This window comes from Mytilus californianus, unplaced genomic scaffold, assembly GCF_021869535.1.
Source record: "Mytilus californianus isolate M0D057914Y unplaced genomic scaffold, xbMytCali1.0.p SCAF_1, whole genome shotgun sequence".
Classification (NCBI taxonomy): domain Eukaryota; kingdom Metazoa; phylum Mollusca; class Bivalvia; order Mytilida; family Mytilidae; genus Mytilus; species Mytilus californianus.
This window is the reverse complement of record NW_026262581.1, coordinates 121,184,111-121,199,700: the sequence shown is the minus strand read 5'-3', so window position 1 is coordinate 121,199,700 and position 15,590 is coordinate 121,184,111. Positions and strand designations below refer to the sequence as shown.

At 32.2% G+C, this 15,590-nt stretch overlaps 1 protein-coding gene across 2 annotated transcripts in view; it reads right to left on the bottom strand.

Moving 5' to 3' along the window:
• The window catches only part of LOC127711615 (von Willebrand factor D and EGF domain-containing protein-like), a 252,338-nt gene that overhangs the window by 221,326 nt on the left and 15,422 nt on the right, over positions 1-15,590 (bottom strand). For both annotated transcript variants that reach the window (XR_007986813.1, XM_052217718.1), the window contains exon 2: positions 6,684-6,884. Coding sequence is in view for 1 of the 2 variants with exons in the window: in XM_052217718.1 (XP_052073678.1) it covers positions 6,684-6,884 (201 nt within the window). In the remaining variant the exon portion in view is untranslated. The remainder of the gene's footprint in view (positions 1-6,683; positions 6,885-15,590) is intronic.

Genomic DNA, 15,590 nt, shown 5'->3' with positions numbered 1-15,590 from the left:
TTCATACATTTTCCAGGTTTATCTTGCGTTGTGTGTGGTCTTTGATTGGTAACTGTCTTATCAAAAATCACCGATATTGGCTAAATTTTTTATTGGAAAAACATGCTATAAAAAAACATACACAGACGGAAAGGACAAGAAAGTCCCGTTAGTGGCCTCGTCACTATGTGGTTGTGTTTATCTAGAGATGTTATTTGTAGTTCTGATTTTGATTGCTCTCTTTGTATCTTCTTGCTTAATTGAAGACTATTTTGACCTATAAATGAATTTCGTGTTTTTGTGTGTTATTAGGTTACTGTATTATTGACGTATACCTATATATCATTTTATTCATATTGGTAAGCTTTATTCAAGTCATTGTCATTTATTTCAACCGGTTTGAAGTCGCACAACTAAATTTTGTGACCTTGTTGTACTATGTTCTGCGATGTCGAACGACTATCATTTGCAACTAAGTGAAACCAAAACTTGTTTTGACAACACATTATCTTCCCCGTTACTGTACTGTGTGTAGTGATTCTTTCATCGTTGGCCAAACGAACAATTTAAGTAAATGCACCCTATCAATATTTTACTCTTTTTATGAAACTTCAAAACGATACCTTCAAGTATTACAGGGATATAGCATATAATTCCCCCTTTTTTATTTGAGGAAAAAAAGAATGGTTTGATGTTACAGTTAAGATATAAAAAACTGATCTTTAACATACAATGTTTCAAATATTAAAAATGTCCTTTTTTAATTAATGTCTGGAAAAAAATAGTTATACAGAACAATGTCACATGTATAATAAATCTTATATCTTTTTTTAATCTAAGAAAGATACCTGTCGTGATATTTTTTTTCGACAATTGAAACGATAGAGAAGTTTTCATAACATAGAAATTGCGGCATGATTCAAATACATTGGTAGGAAAACAATACGTTATACTTACAAGAACATCCTGGATAATAACCGGTTTCTGAAGACAATCCATCGGGACAAAGCACAGGTCCACTTCCTTATAAAACAATGATAGTTACATAGCACGTAGCATTCATTACATATTATGGCTGTCGTTCGGTATATGGGATAAACTTATCATCGTGAAGGAATAAAGATCTTTCAAGATCCAAAATATAAAATGTTTATATGCATAAATTTTTGTCAACACAGGCTTGCTCTGTTTGATGGGATGAAGGAATGACAAACAAACACATGTAATGAATTGAAAACTGTCATTTATTATTAAAATGACGAAGAAGCATAAAAAATAAACATGCATATATGTTTATAATGACAAAACCTTATTGACCCATCCCATCAAAGATGGGGTTACATTCGAATATATCACTGACATCTAGTACAACAAAGTAAAAATATGTATGTACCTTACTCATGTTACTTTAAATATGTCAATTTTAAAATGATTTAAAAATAATTATTACAGAAAACAGTTTTCCAGGGAGGGATGGGGGTATAATTTCAGTTCCCAAAATTTCCTCCCACTTTCAATCTGCAACTGAAGCGCCTTCTGAAATCAGATAACAACAGGGGAAGGAACTAACTTTGTATTAAACATTTCTCCAACATAAAGTCAAAGAGTTATGCCACTTTATATAGTACTGCCAAGTTTGCCAAAAAATCATTTTTGATAAAAATTAGCATATTCCTCTTTTTCAAACATTGTTCATAAGCTATTGTAAAATTAGAAAACTGAAATGTCTGCAAGGACCTGCTCATTTTTTGTATGAGGCACATACACTAATGCATGCATGCAAAATAAACCATGTAAATGAGTTGTCAATTATAAATTATGACACCAGCAGTTATTACAGGATGTTTTCTTGATAGTATATTTTTGTTAAAATCCAAGCAATATGTTTTCTGGTTGGCATTTTCGTAAAATGGTGGGCAAACACTATTTGTTTACACATCATTCAGAAAAAGCATATCATACCTACATACGGTGTATTTGTAATGTTTCATTTAGACGACCGTTTGATGGCTTTTATATCTAGATCTATGACTATTTAACAGCTACTGGTGTAATTAACTTATAATTAAAATAGTTTATGTGACATACCAAAACAATAAGCAGAGTTTTTTGATGTATTCTGTAGATTGTAGACGTAAAATCCTGCAGAACAATTGACAATATTGATTATAATTTCTTCCTCACAATCGTTTTGAGATGTCTGCATACAAGCTGCTCGTGTTAAATTTCCTTCTTCTGCAGTTGGTAAAGAATCTTAAAGATATGTATAAAAATATATTTAAATATTTTCTACTTAAAAGGTATTTATTATAGATATAATCAGAAATATTTGGTTACATGTAGTTTTGCAACTATTTTCAAGAAAAGATAAGAGAATGAGGAAAACTTGCATGTATGGGGTAGGACATAAATCTATCACTGTTTCTATAAGTAATGTGTACAGACAAGTTTTCTATTCGGACACACGAAATTGATAGTGTTGTTTTCATTTAATAGCAAATAATTTCATAATAGCTTAGCTTTGCATTAACCATGTATATTCTTGTCCCAGTATAGGGAAAATAGTAGTATTTTATTTTCAACGCATTAGGTTGCATATTTTGTACCATACTAAGTTGATTAAAGTCAACTTTGGATGTATGAGTATATATTATTTATCAAATCTATTTATGAACAGTCGAGTTTGTATAAATACCAGAGAAGCCTTGAAACAAATTGAAATTCTTTTTAGAGAATTTTTTCAACTGGCTTTTTATTTTTCATTAAAAAAAATGAAGGTAGCTTTGGATACTGTTGGTCAGCTTTTCAACAGTTCAACCGTTTGTTGTCGGCTGTTCGACCGAAGACAGCTTTCATTTTTTTCTGTGAATGCCCGGTTTATGCACAAAACAGAACTCATCTTTTTAACTACTTGTTTTCCTTTTTAAGATCTGGTAACTTTATTGATGAGTCTTTTGTAGACGAATCGAGCGTCTGACGTACCAAATTATAGGCCTTATATTGTCAATGAGTTTTTATCAAATGGAACCTCAAATTAATTCATAATCAGAATAATATTATGATCCTAGTTAAAGAAGTATAACATTTTAACGTTTGAACTTTATATGTGTTTTTTTTCCCTTAAACAATATTTTAATGAAGTAAAATGTAAATATTTTAAAAATTCTAGGTGACATAAGACAGTGATTGCTTTAGAAAATTGTGTGTGTGCATTATTCTTTTATGGAACTATTGTACAAATTTTTAATTGTTTCATATTGTTGCGTTGCTCTATACGTATACATTGTAACAAATTTATATTTAGGAGACGACTAGTTGTGATAACTTGTGTCAGATCTTAATTTTATACATCATAGCAAATGAAATATTTTAAATATATCAAATATTGTTAGTAAAGTCAATAGTAGGATTAACATGTCGTCATATGTTAATCCTACTATTAACATGTCGTCATATGATTTTAATTTCTGAAACTGAAAATGTAGAACTTCTAGCTCTCATAATTGTCTCGTTCTGATTTTCCCCTTTTGAAAAAACAATACTGAATGCGGATCTCAAAGAATATTCAAATTATCATGAAAGCTATTTGTAAGACAAAATATTAAAATGCTTTCTTATATTCAGCTAAAAGGGACCAATACATTAGAAATGATATGTTATTGCTATACACCACATTACGAGTGGTGTTATATTTTCATAAATTACTCAGCACTGTATTTTACTCTTCTTACCGTTGAGCCAGATTGGATTAACTGTTCCACAATGTAATATACCAGGTGGATATTTAGGCATTTCCTCGCCATTTTCACTAATAACTCGATACCAAGTATTATTAATCATTTCATCACTGATAGGCAAGTCAGTTGTAATATTCATGACATACCCTGGTGACCGTTTTTCCTCATTTTGAATTATTGAGTACTGATTGCATGGACCTAAAAGATAATGTATGCGTTAACAAGCTAAAGTAAATACTGACGAACCTGTTAAAAAGCAGATACAGTCACTGTTGATTGAATTCAATGTTCATTATAAAAAGACAAATATATCTTTAGTGTAATAAAATAATCAGGTCAGATAAAATGCAAGGATACTTGGCGTATAACTATTAACAAATATGTTGATTAAATACTAAAATCGAGATTTTGTTTAATGTACATAAGTTTTACTTTTTGGTATTTTGGGTCCTCAATGCTCTTCAACTTTGTACTGGTTTGGCTTTATAACTATTTAGATCTGAGCGTCACTGATGAGTCTTAGGAAGACGAAACGCGCGTCTGGCGTATTAAATTATAATCCTGGTACCTTTGATAACTATTAAATGCTTAATCTTCTATATTCATATAAACCTGATTTTGTTGAATATATTTCTATTCCCCACATGGCGAATACTTGCATCTTAATTTAGAGACTGTGTGTGCTGGAGTTGTATCTTGTACAAGAATAGACTATTGACAAGCAATTTTAATATAATCAATGCGATACAATCTTTACCATTTAGTCAATATTAATCATACTTCAACTTTGAGAGGATTTCATCTATCATGTTGAATGAACGAATGTATATTGACTAATTAGCGACTTGGTGCTGAAGAAACACCTTGGTCATCTTCGTATAACTAATTACAATGTGTATGCGGGGTGGGTTCTGTTGATTCTAACAGAGATTTCTCTTAAACTGGCGACATCAAACCATTAATTTCATGCTCGGATCAAAAACATTTTTGTGTTTTCTAAACGTATATTTTGGGTATGTTATGATTTATTTTTCGCTTGTTATATTCTTATTATTCGGTTGATTCATATGATACGAATTTCTGAACTTAAAATTGAATTTTACGGGAAAACTTACCTTTAACAACTAAAATGGTAGTCATTTTCTAACTAATTGTGTACTTTTATAAAACTATTAAAACGTATATTGAGACATTTTAAGTCGTATTCAGGTGGTGGATTCAAAGTTTGGATTCATGACGTAGTCCACCAAAAATGACGTTATATATCATGTCATCTAGCAGTTGACCGGAGTTCTGAGCATGTGTGACCGGAGAGGTTTTCATTTATTGCATGTGTGACGACATATTACGTGACCGGAGGATAGTAATGGATACCGCCTATTTGTACAGTAATATAGCGCATTCCGGTACTCACGCTTTTTCACACGAGTGTAAAAAAATCTCCCGCCTTTTTTCGTTCGGAAAAACCTCGATCGTATTAATGTATGGGTATTTCGGTTTTTTAAAATAAGGTAGCTTGGCAGTTTGGTCTGTGGTTTTACTTTTAAGTCAGTGTGATTTATTCAAATATGAAGGTTAATATGTGGAATAAAACACATTTTTTGATAGCTGAAGATTAATATATCATTCAAAATGGGTTTATATGAACATCAAGAATTTGTTATGTATGTTTTATAGGCTGTTTTCTATTTGGCCGTCATTATTTTCACATCCATACCAAAGCATCTTAATTTTTCGTAATATAGAAGATAGATGTGAACGGTTTCAGAAACAGGATTGAAATTGAATTAATGTTTTGGAGAACATGCGCCATTTCCAGGCCCCTTTTGCAATATTGTAGAGCAATTAAATGCAAAATAGCCATGGATACACAAAAAAGAAATCATACTCTCAATTTTAATTATAAAAATCTACGAAAGAGGGGCAAAAGATACCAAGAGAGACATTCAAACTCGTTGATTGATAGCGTTTGATTTTGTCAGTTTATATTGATTTCCCTTTTTTTAATTTGCCTTGGAGTTCGGTATTTTTGTTATACTTTTTTTCATAAGATACTTAAAAGATCCAGTTGCACATGTATGACACAAGCAGTTAGCTTTATTTATTAGAAAGCCAGGAAAAGAGGATAGTTAAACATGTTGTGGGTTAATTTGGAGTTTAATTCCAAACCGTGGTGTGCTACCTTAGGTAAAACTTGAGATACATATCCATTACTATAACATTTTTTTCATACAACCAAGGTTTCTACGAACGAAAAATGGCAGGAACTAAAGAATGGCATGCAGTTACGTATGAGCTATATGATTTTCCAAGATGGTGACCTCCGTTACTGTTTTCCGGACACGTAATTTGTCGTATCACATGCGCAGTTCACTCTCCTGTCACATGATATCTGATATCTACGCCTCACATGCGTAGACCTTATTACGATTCCTTGATGGATATTATCACATCTGGTTGATGACGTCACGAAATCATCACCTGAATACGAACTGAACTAATTGAGTATACATCTGTTATACTTTTCTAGCGTGACAGGACGTACACATCCTGTACACGTTCCTGATGTCTTACCTTCGACAAATGTAGTCATTATTGGTATTTTATTTTTACTTCAAATTGAGATAACTGTTTTGTTTAATTCAACATGGACAAATAAATCCATTGCAACTGACAATAGCTACTATAAATACACAACTATAAAGGAAAACTAATTAAAAAGTCATCGTTATAATTTGTGTAATGAAAAGCGAGACGTAAAATTTCTTAAGCAATTTCTGTGCTCGTTTTCCGAGCCGAATTATTTGTACTGATTTCTTTTTAAACAGTAAAACTACAGCTTTAATTTTTACAACAGGGCCCGCGTACCCATAATGCATAATCAAATTATAAAAGATACTGATATTCTATGTATATGTATCAACGAGCTAATTAATTGGAATATTCATTACAGATGCAAATGCTTACCTGCCTGACAAGTACTTATGTAATCAGGACAGCAATCATTATACGATATACAGGCCTCATCACAACAACAGGATATGCCATGTAATGAAACACTGCAGCATGGTGAACCCAAACAACACTGTGGATCTTCTCTGATTGCACAAAAAGCTTGCTCGGATCGTTTATATCTATGAAGATCCCATCTAACCTTTTTAAAACGAACTAGAAAGTATCAAAACATAAAATTATTTGCAAAATTCAAACTTACAGACAACAAAAGTGTAAAATATTTAAAAAAGTACAATAAGTCATGCGTTTCCCTTTAAACGTTGTCGCGGACCAAAGAATCGAAACCGTTTATGTTAAGTGATATGATATATATACTGAAGAAACATCTCAAATTAAATGTAGTAGACACAATGACATCGTTAACCTTTTAGTTTAACTAGTTAAATGTCGAAAAACGAATTCAATATCAGAGGACTGTATTTGTTTTTAAATTTTTGAATGATATGATCTCAGACATAAGTATGGCGGAATGTAACCGTCCCTATTTGTCAAATAAGTATTTCAATTTCAAATTGATATCGACTTGTCAGTTTATTAAGTTTACTTGTCAGAAAAATAAGTGCGCTTTTTTCTCAATATACTAAATCATGCGTTATGCCCGTTTTATGCTAGATCTGAAAAGTAGACTTGTGTATCGGACATTAACATGTGGCAATTGTATTTACGTATGCAAAAAAACACATTTGACCAAATACATTCTATTTATAAATACGAAAATTTGTATAATTAAACAACTTCATTAAGGTCAAAACGAAAAATTTTCTTTCAGTGCTACAAACTAGAAGCTACAAGAAGCCTGTATTGTTCACCTTACCTTTTTTGCATAAAATTAATACAATGCAATTTCTGATAGGTTGTGACAAAAAAGAAAAACGGGTAAATATTTTCATTTAATGGAATAAACTTCTAAAAAGAGTCGATTGCCTTATAAGAAGACCTTATCCTGCTGATCATTTTGATGTTTACAGATTCTGTCCATCTACTACAACTTCAGTCAAAATTTTAAAAAGTGTAAAACATCGTCTTTTAAAGGGAATTAACGTCTAAAAGGAGTCGACTGACGATTTTGAGTTATTTGCTGATAATGTCGTACTGCTAATTTTGCTATACACAGTTTCTGTCTATCTGTCATAGTTTCTGCAAAAGAACACAAAAATGAGTAAACTATTCTTTCAAGGGCCATAACTTCTATAAAGAGTCGACTTATGATTTTAGCCATGTTGACTTATTTGTAGTTATTGACCTAATAAAAATGTTTCCTTTAAACAGTAACTGTTTCTCTAATATTATTTCCACAACAAACACTAAATGGATAAAAATCGTCTTCCAAGGCAATTACTCTTATAAAAAACATCAAACAAGGGAAAGATTCGTCTTTCAAGGGAAATAACTCTTTGAAGGAGTTGACTTGTAATTTCATGTCTTGCTGATCATTTTTGACATTTACACTTTCACTTTACCTGTTATAGTTCTAAAGATGACAGCCAAAATTGCAAAAAAGATAAACATCGTCATTTAAGGGCAATCACTACTATGTCTAGTCAAATGGACGGTTCGTAAATATTTTTTCTGCTATTTCAGATTTACTCCATCTATAACAGTTTTTAAAATAAAGAAGAATACTTGTGTTTTATCCCCATATTTCATTTTGAGCCTTGACGACTATTTAAATTTGTAGACAGGATCATGTGACACAATTTTCAAACTTGATACCCCAATAATAATTGTGGTCAAGTTTGGTTCCAATTGGACAAATAGTATTAGGGGAAAAGATTATTGTAAAAGTAAACAGACAATGAAGACCATTGATGAGACCTTTGAGCTAAACATGAACGCCCAGAAGCCCGGATGTTGAGACAAAGTTTTCTAAATGACATTGAAAAACACAACTTTCTATTCTTGCCCTCCGTTTAAGATTATTCTTAAGATATCTGCCTTTTGTAACAACTTATATGTGACAATTTTGATCCTTTAAACACTCAAATTGTTGTTGTTTGTTGTCAGATTGTGTATCTAATGACTTCCATATTATTTGATTCGTTTTGATAATAAATGGTAATTTTTTAGCCACATTGTGTATATTTTTTCCTAATAGTCCGCGCCGGCATTACATTGTTTGATTTGCTTTGATAATATGTGGTATTTTTTGTAGCCACATTGCCTATTTTTTTTCCCCTAATAGTCAAGCATTTATATCATAACTTTTTTTTCTAAGCAATGCTTTTCTATCCAGTAATTAATTGCTATAGCAGAAAAATTCAAATAAAAAAAGTATATGTTTTCTATTTTTGTAAGTTCTTTTGATGGTGGAAATCTTTTAGATATTTATCATCATTTGCTTACAACACATGATTTAATTATATCCATTTTTGAGTTGAAGTTATTATTTCTGTTTTCCTATTCATTGACAACTTTTTGTAATTTTGTAATGGCTTGTTCCCAGTTAATTGTTCCAAATATAATACCTTTAAATAATATTTTTACAAGTTTTTTTTTTTTTTTTTTTTTTAATATTATTTGTTATATTTTATTATATATTTTTCGTTTTTTGCCATGACATTGTCAGTTTGTTTTCGACTTATGAGTTTGAATATCCCTTTGGTATCTTTTGCCTAAGATATATCAATTCTATCTTCATGCCTTATATATCATGTACTGTGTTACAACTCTAGATTCTACTGACGAGGAAAGGTAACACTAGGCCACCGAAAGCTGAATTTTTAGTTTAGGTGGCCGAGTGGTCTAGAGCGCTAGACACAGTGCAGGCGGTGTTGTCTCGATATCCCAATAGCATGAGTTCGAATCCCGGCGAGGGAAGAACAAAAATTTGCACAGATTTAACATTGTTGTGCTGATATTTAGAGTAATTATGTATATACATATATGTAGGACTCGGAGGTGCGATGGGGACGCTGGAGTGCGATGTTCACACTGAATTGCGATGGTCCACGCCGAAGTACGATGGTCCTTTCGCTGAGGTGCGATGGTTTAGCATGCATGACGTTTGAATATTGTGACGTTTTCAAATACAACATGCATTCGCAGGCTGGAGGATATGGTTGTAGATGATGTTTCGTGCTAACAAAGGAAAGGAAGGGAAAAAGAAAGTAACGAACGTTTCAAGTCCCGGAAAGTTTTGAGCATTACATGTGGAGGCAAATCATGGGGCGCAAAGCGGCTGAAAGATGAACTTGGTCAGCAAATGGGCTTACCAGTTTTCGGAATTATGCCGCTAATTTTTTGCACGATAAATAAAGTATATTGATCTAAATATTATTTTTGATTTATCTTTAAGTAAGCGTCACGTGATTTTATGTGGACAATTTAATAAAAAAAAAAGAATAATTGCTATATTAGCAATGTTTTTGTTATATCAAGTTGATATAATGTTTTATTTCCGAGATAAATCCTGATTTGTAATAACACCGTCGCTCTAGTCTTATTCTATTGTGGTTACAGTGTTTATTGTTTACAACATGTTAGGCCGAAATTAACATGACTGGTCCCTACGTGTACTTCCCAATCTATCATCCTCAACTAAATTTTTCATTGAATAATTGACAAGTCTCGCTATTAGTCAAGCATAAATGTACTTGGCGTTTTTTTTTTACTTCGTGGACACTGTTCCGACATCAGGTATATATAAATGGATGAATAATTGTTGTGAGCAATTTCTAAGTTTTGTCATAATATTTGATAAAATGAGATGGACCCTGCATAGTACTATTATATAGACCTACACGCTGAATCTTATTTTGATTTCCCTCTTGAACACCCTATTTTCTGAACCCATACTACTGCGTGCTAATTGGAGCATTGGCAAATTTAAAATTAGATATAAAAAAATCAAAATTTACAGTCATTGGTTTGACCTGAACAGAAATTAAAAGATCTTCCAAATGCGAGGCTAGTAACTACTGCTGTCAAATTTTAGGGAACGACTGACAACAAAAATATTCTGAATCCAGATTTTCCCAATACCTTATAGTGTTAAATTTTAATATAATTATTTTGATTGAAAGCGTCGAAAAACAAAAAAATGTTAGCGCTTTGCGTGAAAAAAATTTCTGACTCAGACAAAAAATCATAACCCCACCCCCTTTGAAGTTAAATGGTTGCTCCCTTAATGAATGATTTTCCATGTATTTCATTTAAACAGCTCATGTCTATATTGCTTTTATACTCAATGTCACAGGCAGACCATCGCACTTCAGCGTATCCACCATCGCACTTCAGCGTAGCTATCAACAAAGTTAACGTCACAATGCCACCATCGCACTTCAGCGTGTTAACCATCGCACTTCAGCGTGGACCATCGCATTTCAGCGTGACCATCGCGGTTCGGAGACCATCGCGGTTCCGAGTCCTACATATATATATATACCAAGAAAGTTTTAACATGCACGTTAATTCCAACTGTAAACGGAGAACTCAATTTATGTATTAACGTGTAACACCTGTGGCATTCAGTACGGGGAGAAACAATGGACAAATTTAATATTCGGCTAAATAACCATCGATCATGGTACAAAACCAACAAAAATTGTCCTCACACAAGACATCTTCGCTCAAAGAAACATACTTTGATAATGTTACTTTTCAAATTATAGAAGTGAACACTGAGTGGGACACCACGACGAGAAGGAGGAGAGAAAACTTTTGGATCCATCAACTCTTTTCTTTAGAACCTGATGGTCTAAATGGCAAAAAAAAAAAAACGAGAAAAGGTACAGGAAAGACAAAAAATAAGTTTACTTTCTGGTATCGTCCTTGATATCTCTGAAATATTGGCCAATGGACATTGAAAACTTGCCGTATTTCAGCAACAGATTTCGTAAATTAAATAAATAATCTAAAATTTCATCCAAGTTATTTATTGACCAGGAAAATTTAACGTTCAATGAGCTGAGAAAGTTTCTTATCTGCATCCGATTTCACCTGGATAGCTGCACGCCTGATGAAGCTAGTTTTTCTAGCGAAATATAGCGTTTATTTTTTATCGCATTGTAAATATTTTTTAACATTTTATTATTTACATACTAAATAGTGTGTTAAAATGACATTGTTAGGCAATTTACACACACACACACACACACACACACACACACACACACATATGTATATATATAGAGTCTATCCTAAATTGAGGTAAATTGTATGGCTTTCCAAATACCGTTTCGATTCCTAACATCACTGAAGAGACATTAATTGTCGAAATCCGGATATGGTGTACAAAAACCTTTGCACCTTTTGTTTGCGGTATACCATCTTTTCCGGAAGTTTATTGTTTTCTGTTTAGTATTAAATTTATAATTAAGATCCATTTATTACATCGGTGATCCGTTTATTTGGCAATCGCCAATGGCAGTCAGCAGTGTTTAAGAACATTTGTTGTTTGACCTGTTAGTCAAATGCGTTTTGTTAAAATATACTTTTTCACTTTTTTTGGTCTTTTGGAAAATGTTGTTTGTGCTGTATTTAGACCCCTCTAACAAGAAATTTGTTTTGCATGCACACGTATAAAAATTGCGGTTTTTATCCAACGCAATCATAGGTTTGAACGTTGTTTTCAATTTAGACTTGTATATATATATATATATATATATATATATATATATATATATATGTGTGTGTGTAGGTCATTGATGTCTTAGGTACGTCACAGTACAAGAAGACTGGAATGATGCAAGCAACTATAAACCTGTATCACTCACCTGAATATGCTGTAAATTGATTGAACATATTATTGTAAGTAACACTATGAAACATCTATAAAACTACAAGGTAACAAATGCTGTTTTGAAAGAAGACGAAGCTGTGAAAGAAAAACAACTCATCACACTTTATCATAAACTTGCATCAGCTCGAGACAGAGGAAAGCAGATTGATATGTTCATCATCAACTTTTCTAAGGCCTTTGATCGTGTCCAACATGGACGCCATTAAGAGAATCACAGGACATACGCAAAAGTGATACGATCATTATTATGTGGTCTTACGCAACAAGTCATCTTTGAGCGAAAGTTCTTGTGGTCAGTGGGAATTGTACTAGGACCATTACTATTCCTACTATTTATCAACGACTTACATTTGTACCTGGTAACATAACATATTTTTGCTGACGATTGCATGGTATACATGACGATACCATCACTCGCTGATATCAATATACTGCCGGAAATTTTATAAACTTACATAATGGGAAAAATATTGAAGCATAGACTTCCAACCACAGAAGTGCAGCGTACAAACTACTAGTACCTACCAGATCACGCTCACCAATTACACATTCGTACACTCTAAAGGGACAAGTCATTGAATGATCACGAAGTACCAAATACCTTGGAGTTGACATCGAATACGACATGTCCTGGAAACAACACGTCGATAAAAAAGTAAACTAGCTTATAGCATGCTAACACCATGCTGAGATTTATTAAGCGCAACCTAAGAACATCTAATAGTTATACAAAGACGAACGCCTACGTTGCAGTTCAACTTAGATTACTGTGCAACAGTATGAAATCAGTATCAGAAAGAGCAGGTGACAAACGTTGAAAAGGTCCATCGCCGTGCTGCCCGTTATGCCACCAACCGCTATGGAAACACCAGTAGTGTGATTAGCATGTTCGGGAATCATTAAAAACAGGAGGAAGGAGCTGCAATTGGTAATGTTTTACAAGGTCGTAAACGATCTTATGGATACACAATACGACTATTATCTTACACCAATGTCAACAAGAACTTTGGCAAGATCATCAAATAGCTAGAATTTCCGGCAATACTCAATGAAGGTAAATGGCTTTGATTACAGCTTTTTTCCTAAGAATAGTGACAACCTGGAACTGTTTACCAGCAACAGTACTTAAGGCTTCCTTCTTGATATCCTTAAAAAGGAAGCTTTTAACATTCTCTTTCTGGTCTGTCTCCCAAATATCCAAGCGAGTCAAATAATAGAGTGGAGCTGTACCGGCGAGGATTTTATTTCCCTGGTCCCGCCACGGAAGCCGGATTAATTCAGCCCAGAAAGGCAGATGAACTAAAAGCAAAAAGTTATTCTCCCTTTCTTTTATTTTTTCGCATATTATTTTTTATTATTTTCTATCATAATCATTTTACTTGCTTTATAAATTCTTGAATTTATCTTATTACTGTATGTCTTGTGCCCACCGGAAGCGTCGAATATTGGTTAGGATTGACAGTTCAATGTATAAATGTCGATGTAGTATGTTTTTACAAAATATAGAATATTTTTTATTGATATCATTATTTTTAACTCGGTCGTATAAAGAGAGAAAGTTCTTTTAATTACATTTTATAAAGGAATGTACAGAAAATTTTATTATTTTTTATTACAGCTAGAAAAAAGTTCGATACCACATTTTCTCTAAAAGCATTTTATAATATTTTATTTCAAATTGCCATTAAGTTTTATTTCTATGACCATAATACTTTTCCTCTGTTTTATCCTTCCAAAATGTGTATATTTTCACAACATGTGGCTTGAAAATAAACTCGGTCACTTATATAATTTATTTTGAATAACACAAAATAAACTGCATTTTGTCATAGTATACAAAATTCTGTCATTTTTTGTTTGTTTGGCTGAAATAGGTTTAATAATTTTTTTAAATTGGGACAGTTGATTACAGTAATTTTGAAGTATAAACATTCATTCGCGATTCCATTATTAAAGCTTACTTTTCTACTTTCCGAAATCATTTACATTTTTGTAAACGATGCGGATATAGTATGCAGAATTCAGTTATAAGGGACCGGTCAAAATTTCTTGATGCATGGGACCGGTGCAAACTGTAATGGGACAAGCACTTTTTGCAGTGTTTACAGGAATGGGACTCAATGTTTTTTCATTATTGGCAAGCATGGGACATGAACTTTTTGAAACAATGTCTGTATATGAAAAAAAAAATATTTGATAAATCTATAACAAACAAAAATAACATCATGAACATCTAGCAATGTGAATTTAACAGTTACAACATACCAAATTCATTTTCAATATTTATTGGGGGATTGGGACCGGTGCAAAACGCAGTAGGACACACATTTTTTTAACTTAATTTTTGATAGGACTTCTACTTTTTTAGTTTTCAGCACTGATAGGACAGCAATATTGTTATGGCATATGTATGAATGTAGAAAATAGTCTATACAAATTTAATTACAACAAAATAAATAAGATTAATTGAGGAACAAACAAGTAACATATGGTGTAAATCAGCCCATCTAACTAAATTGAATATAGATCTATCAAAATTCCAGTTTTTTTTGGTAGTTTGGTTCATTGCTGTGAAATTAAAGAATTAAATTAATAGGTAAAAAAAATTTGATGAAATTCAGATAGTCATCTTTAATTATTTTTATAACTTTTTCAAATCAACTTGGATTTTCATCAAACTATACAGCTATCTTAGTTATATATTGATCTTACTGAATTCCAGGTCGTTATGTAGTTTGGTGTATTGCTGTCAAATTTAAGGATTAAATTAATCTAGGTAAAAAAAGATAGAATTTGCATTTTGGACTAAATTCAGATAGTACACTTTAATTTGTTTTATAACTTTTTCAAATCAACTTGGATTTTCATCAAACTATACAGCTTTTTCAGTTATATATTGATCTTACTGAATCCCAGGTCGTTATGTAGTTTGTTGTATTGCTGTCAAATTTAAGGATTATATTAATCTATGGAAAAAAAAGATAGAATTTGCATTTTGGACTAAATTCAGATAGTACACTTTAATGTTTTTTATAACTTTTTCAAATCAACTTGGATTTTCATCAAACTATACAGCTATCTCAGTTATATATTGATCTTACTGAATCCCAGGTGGTTAT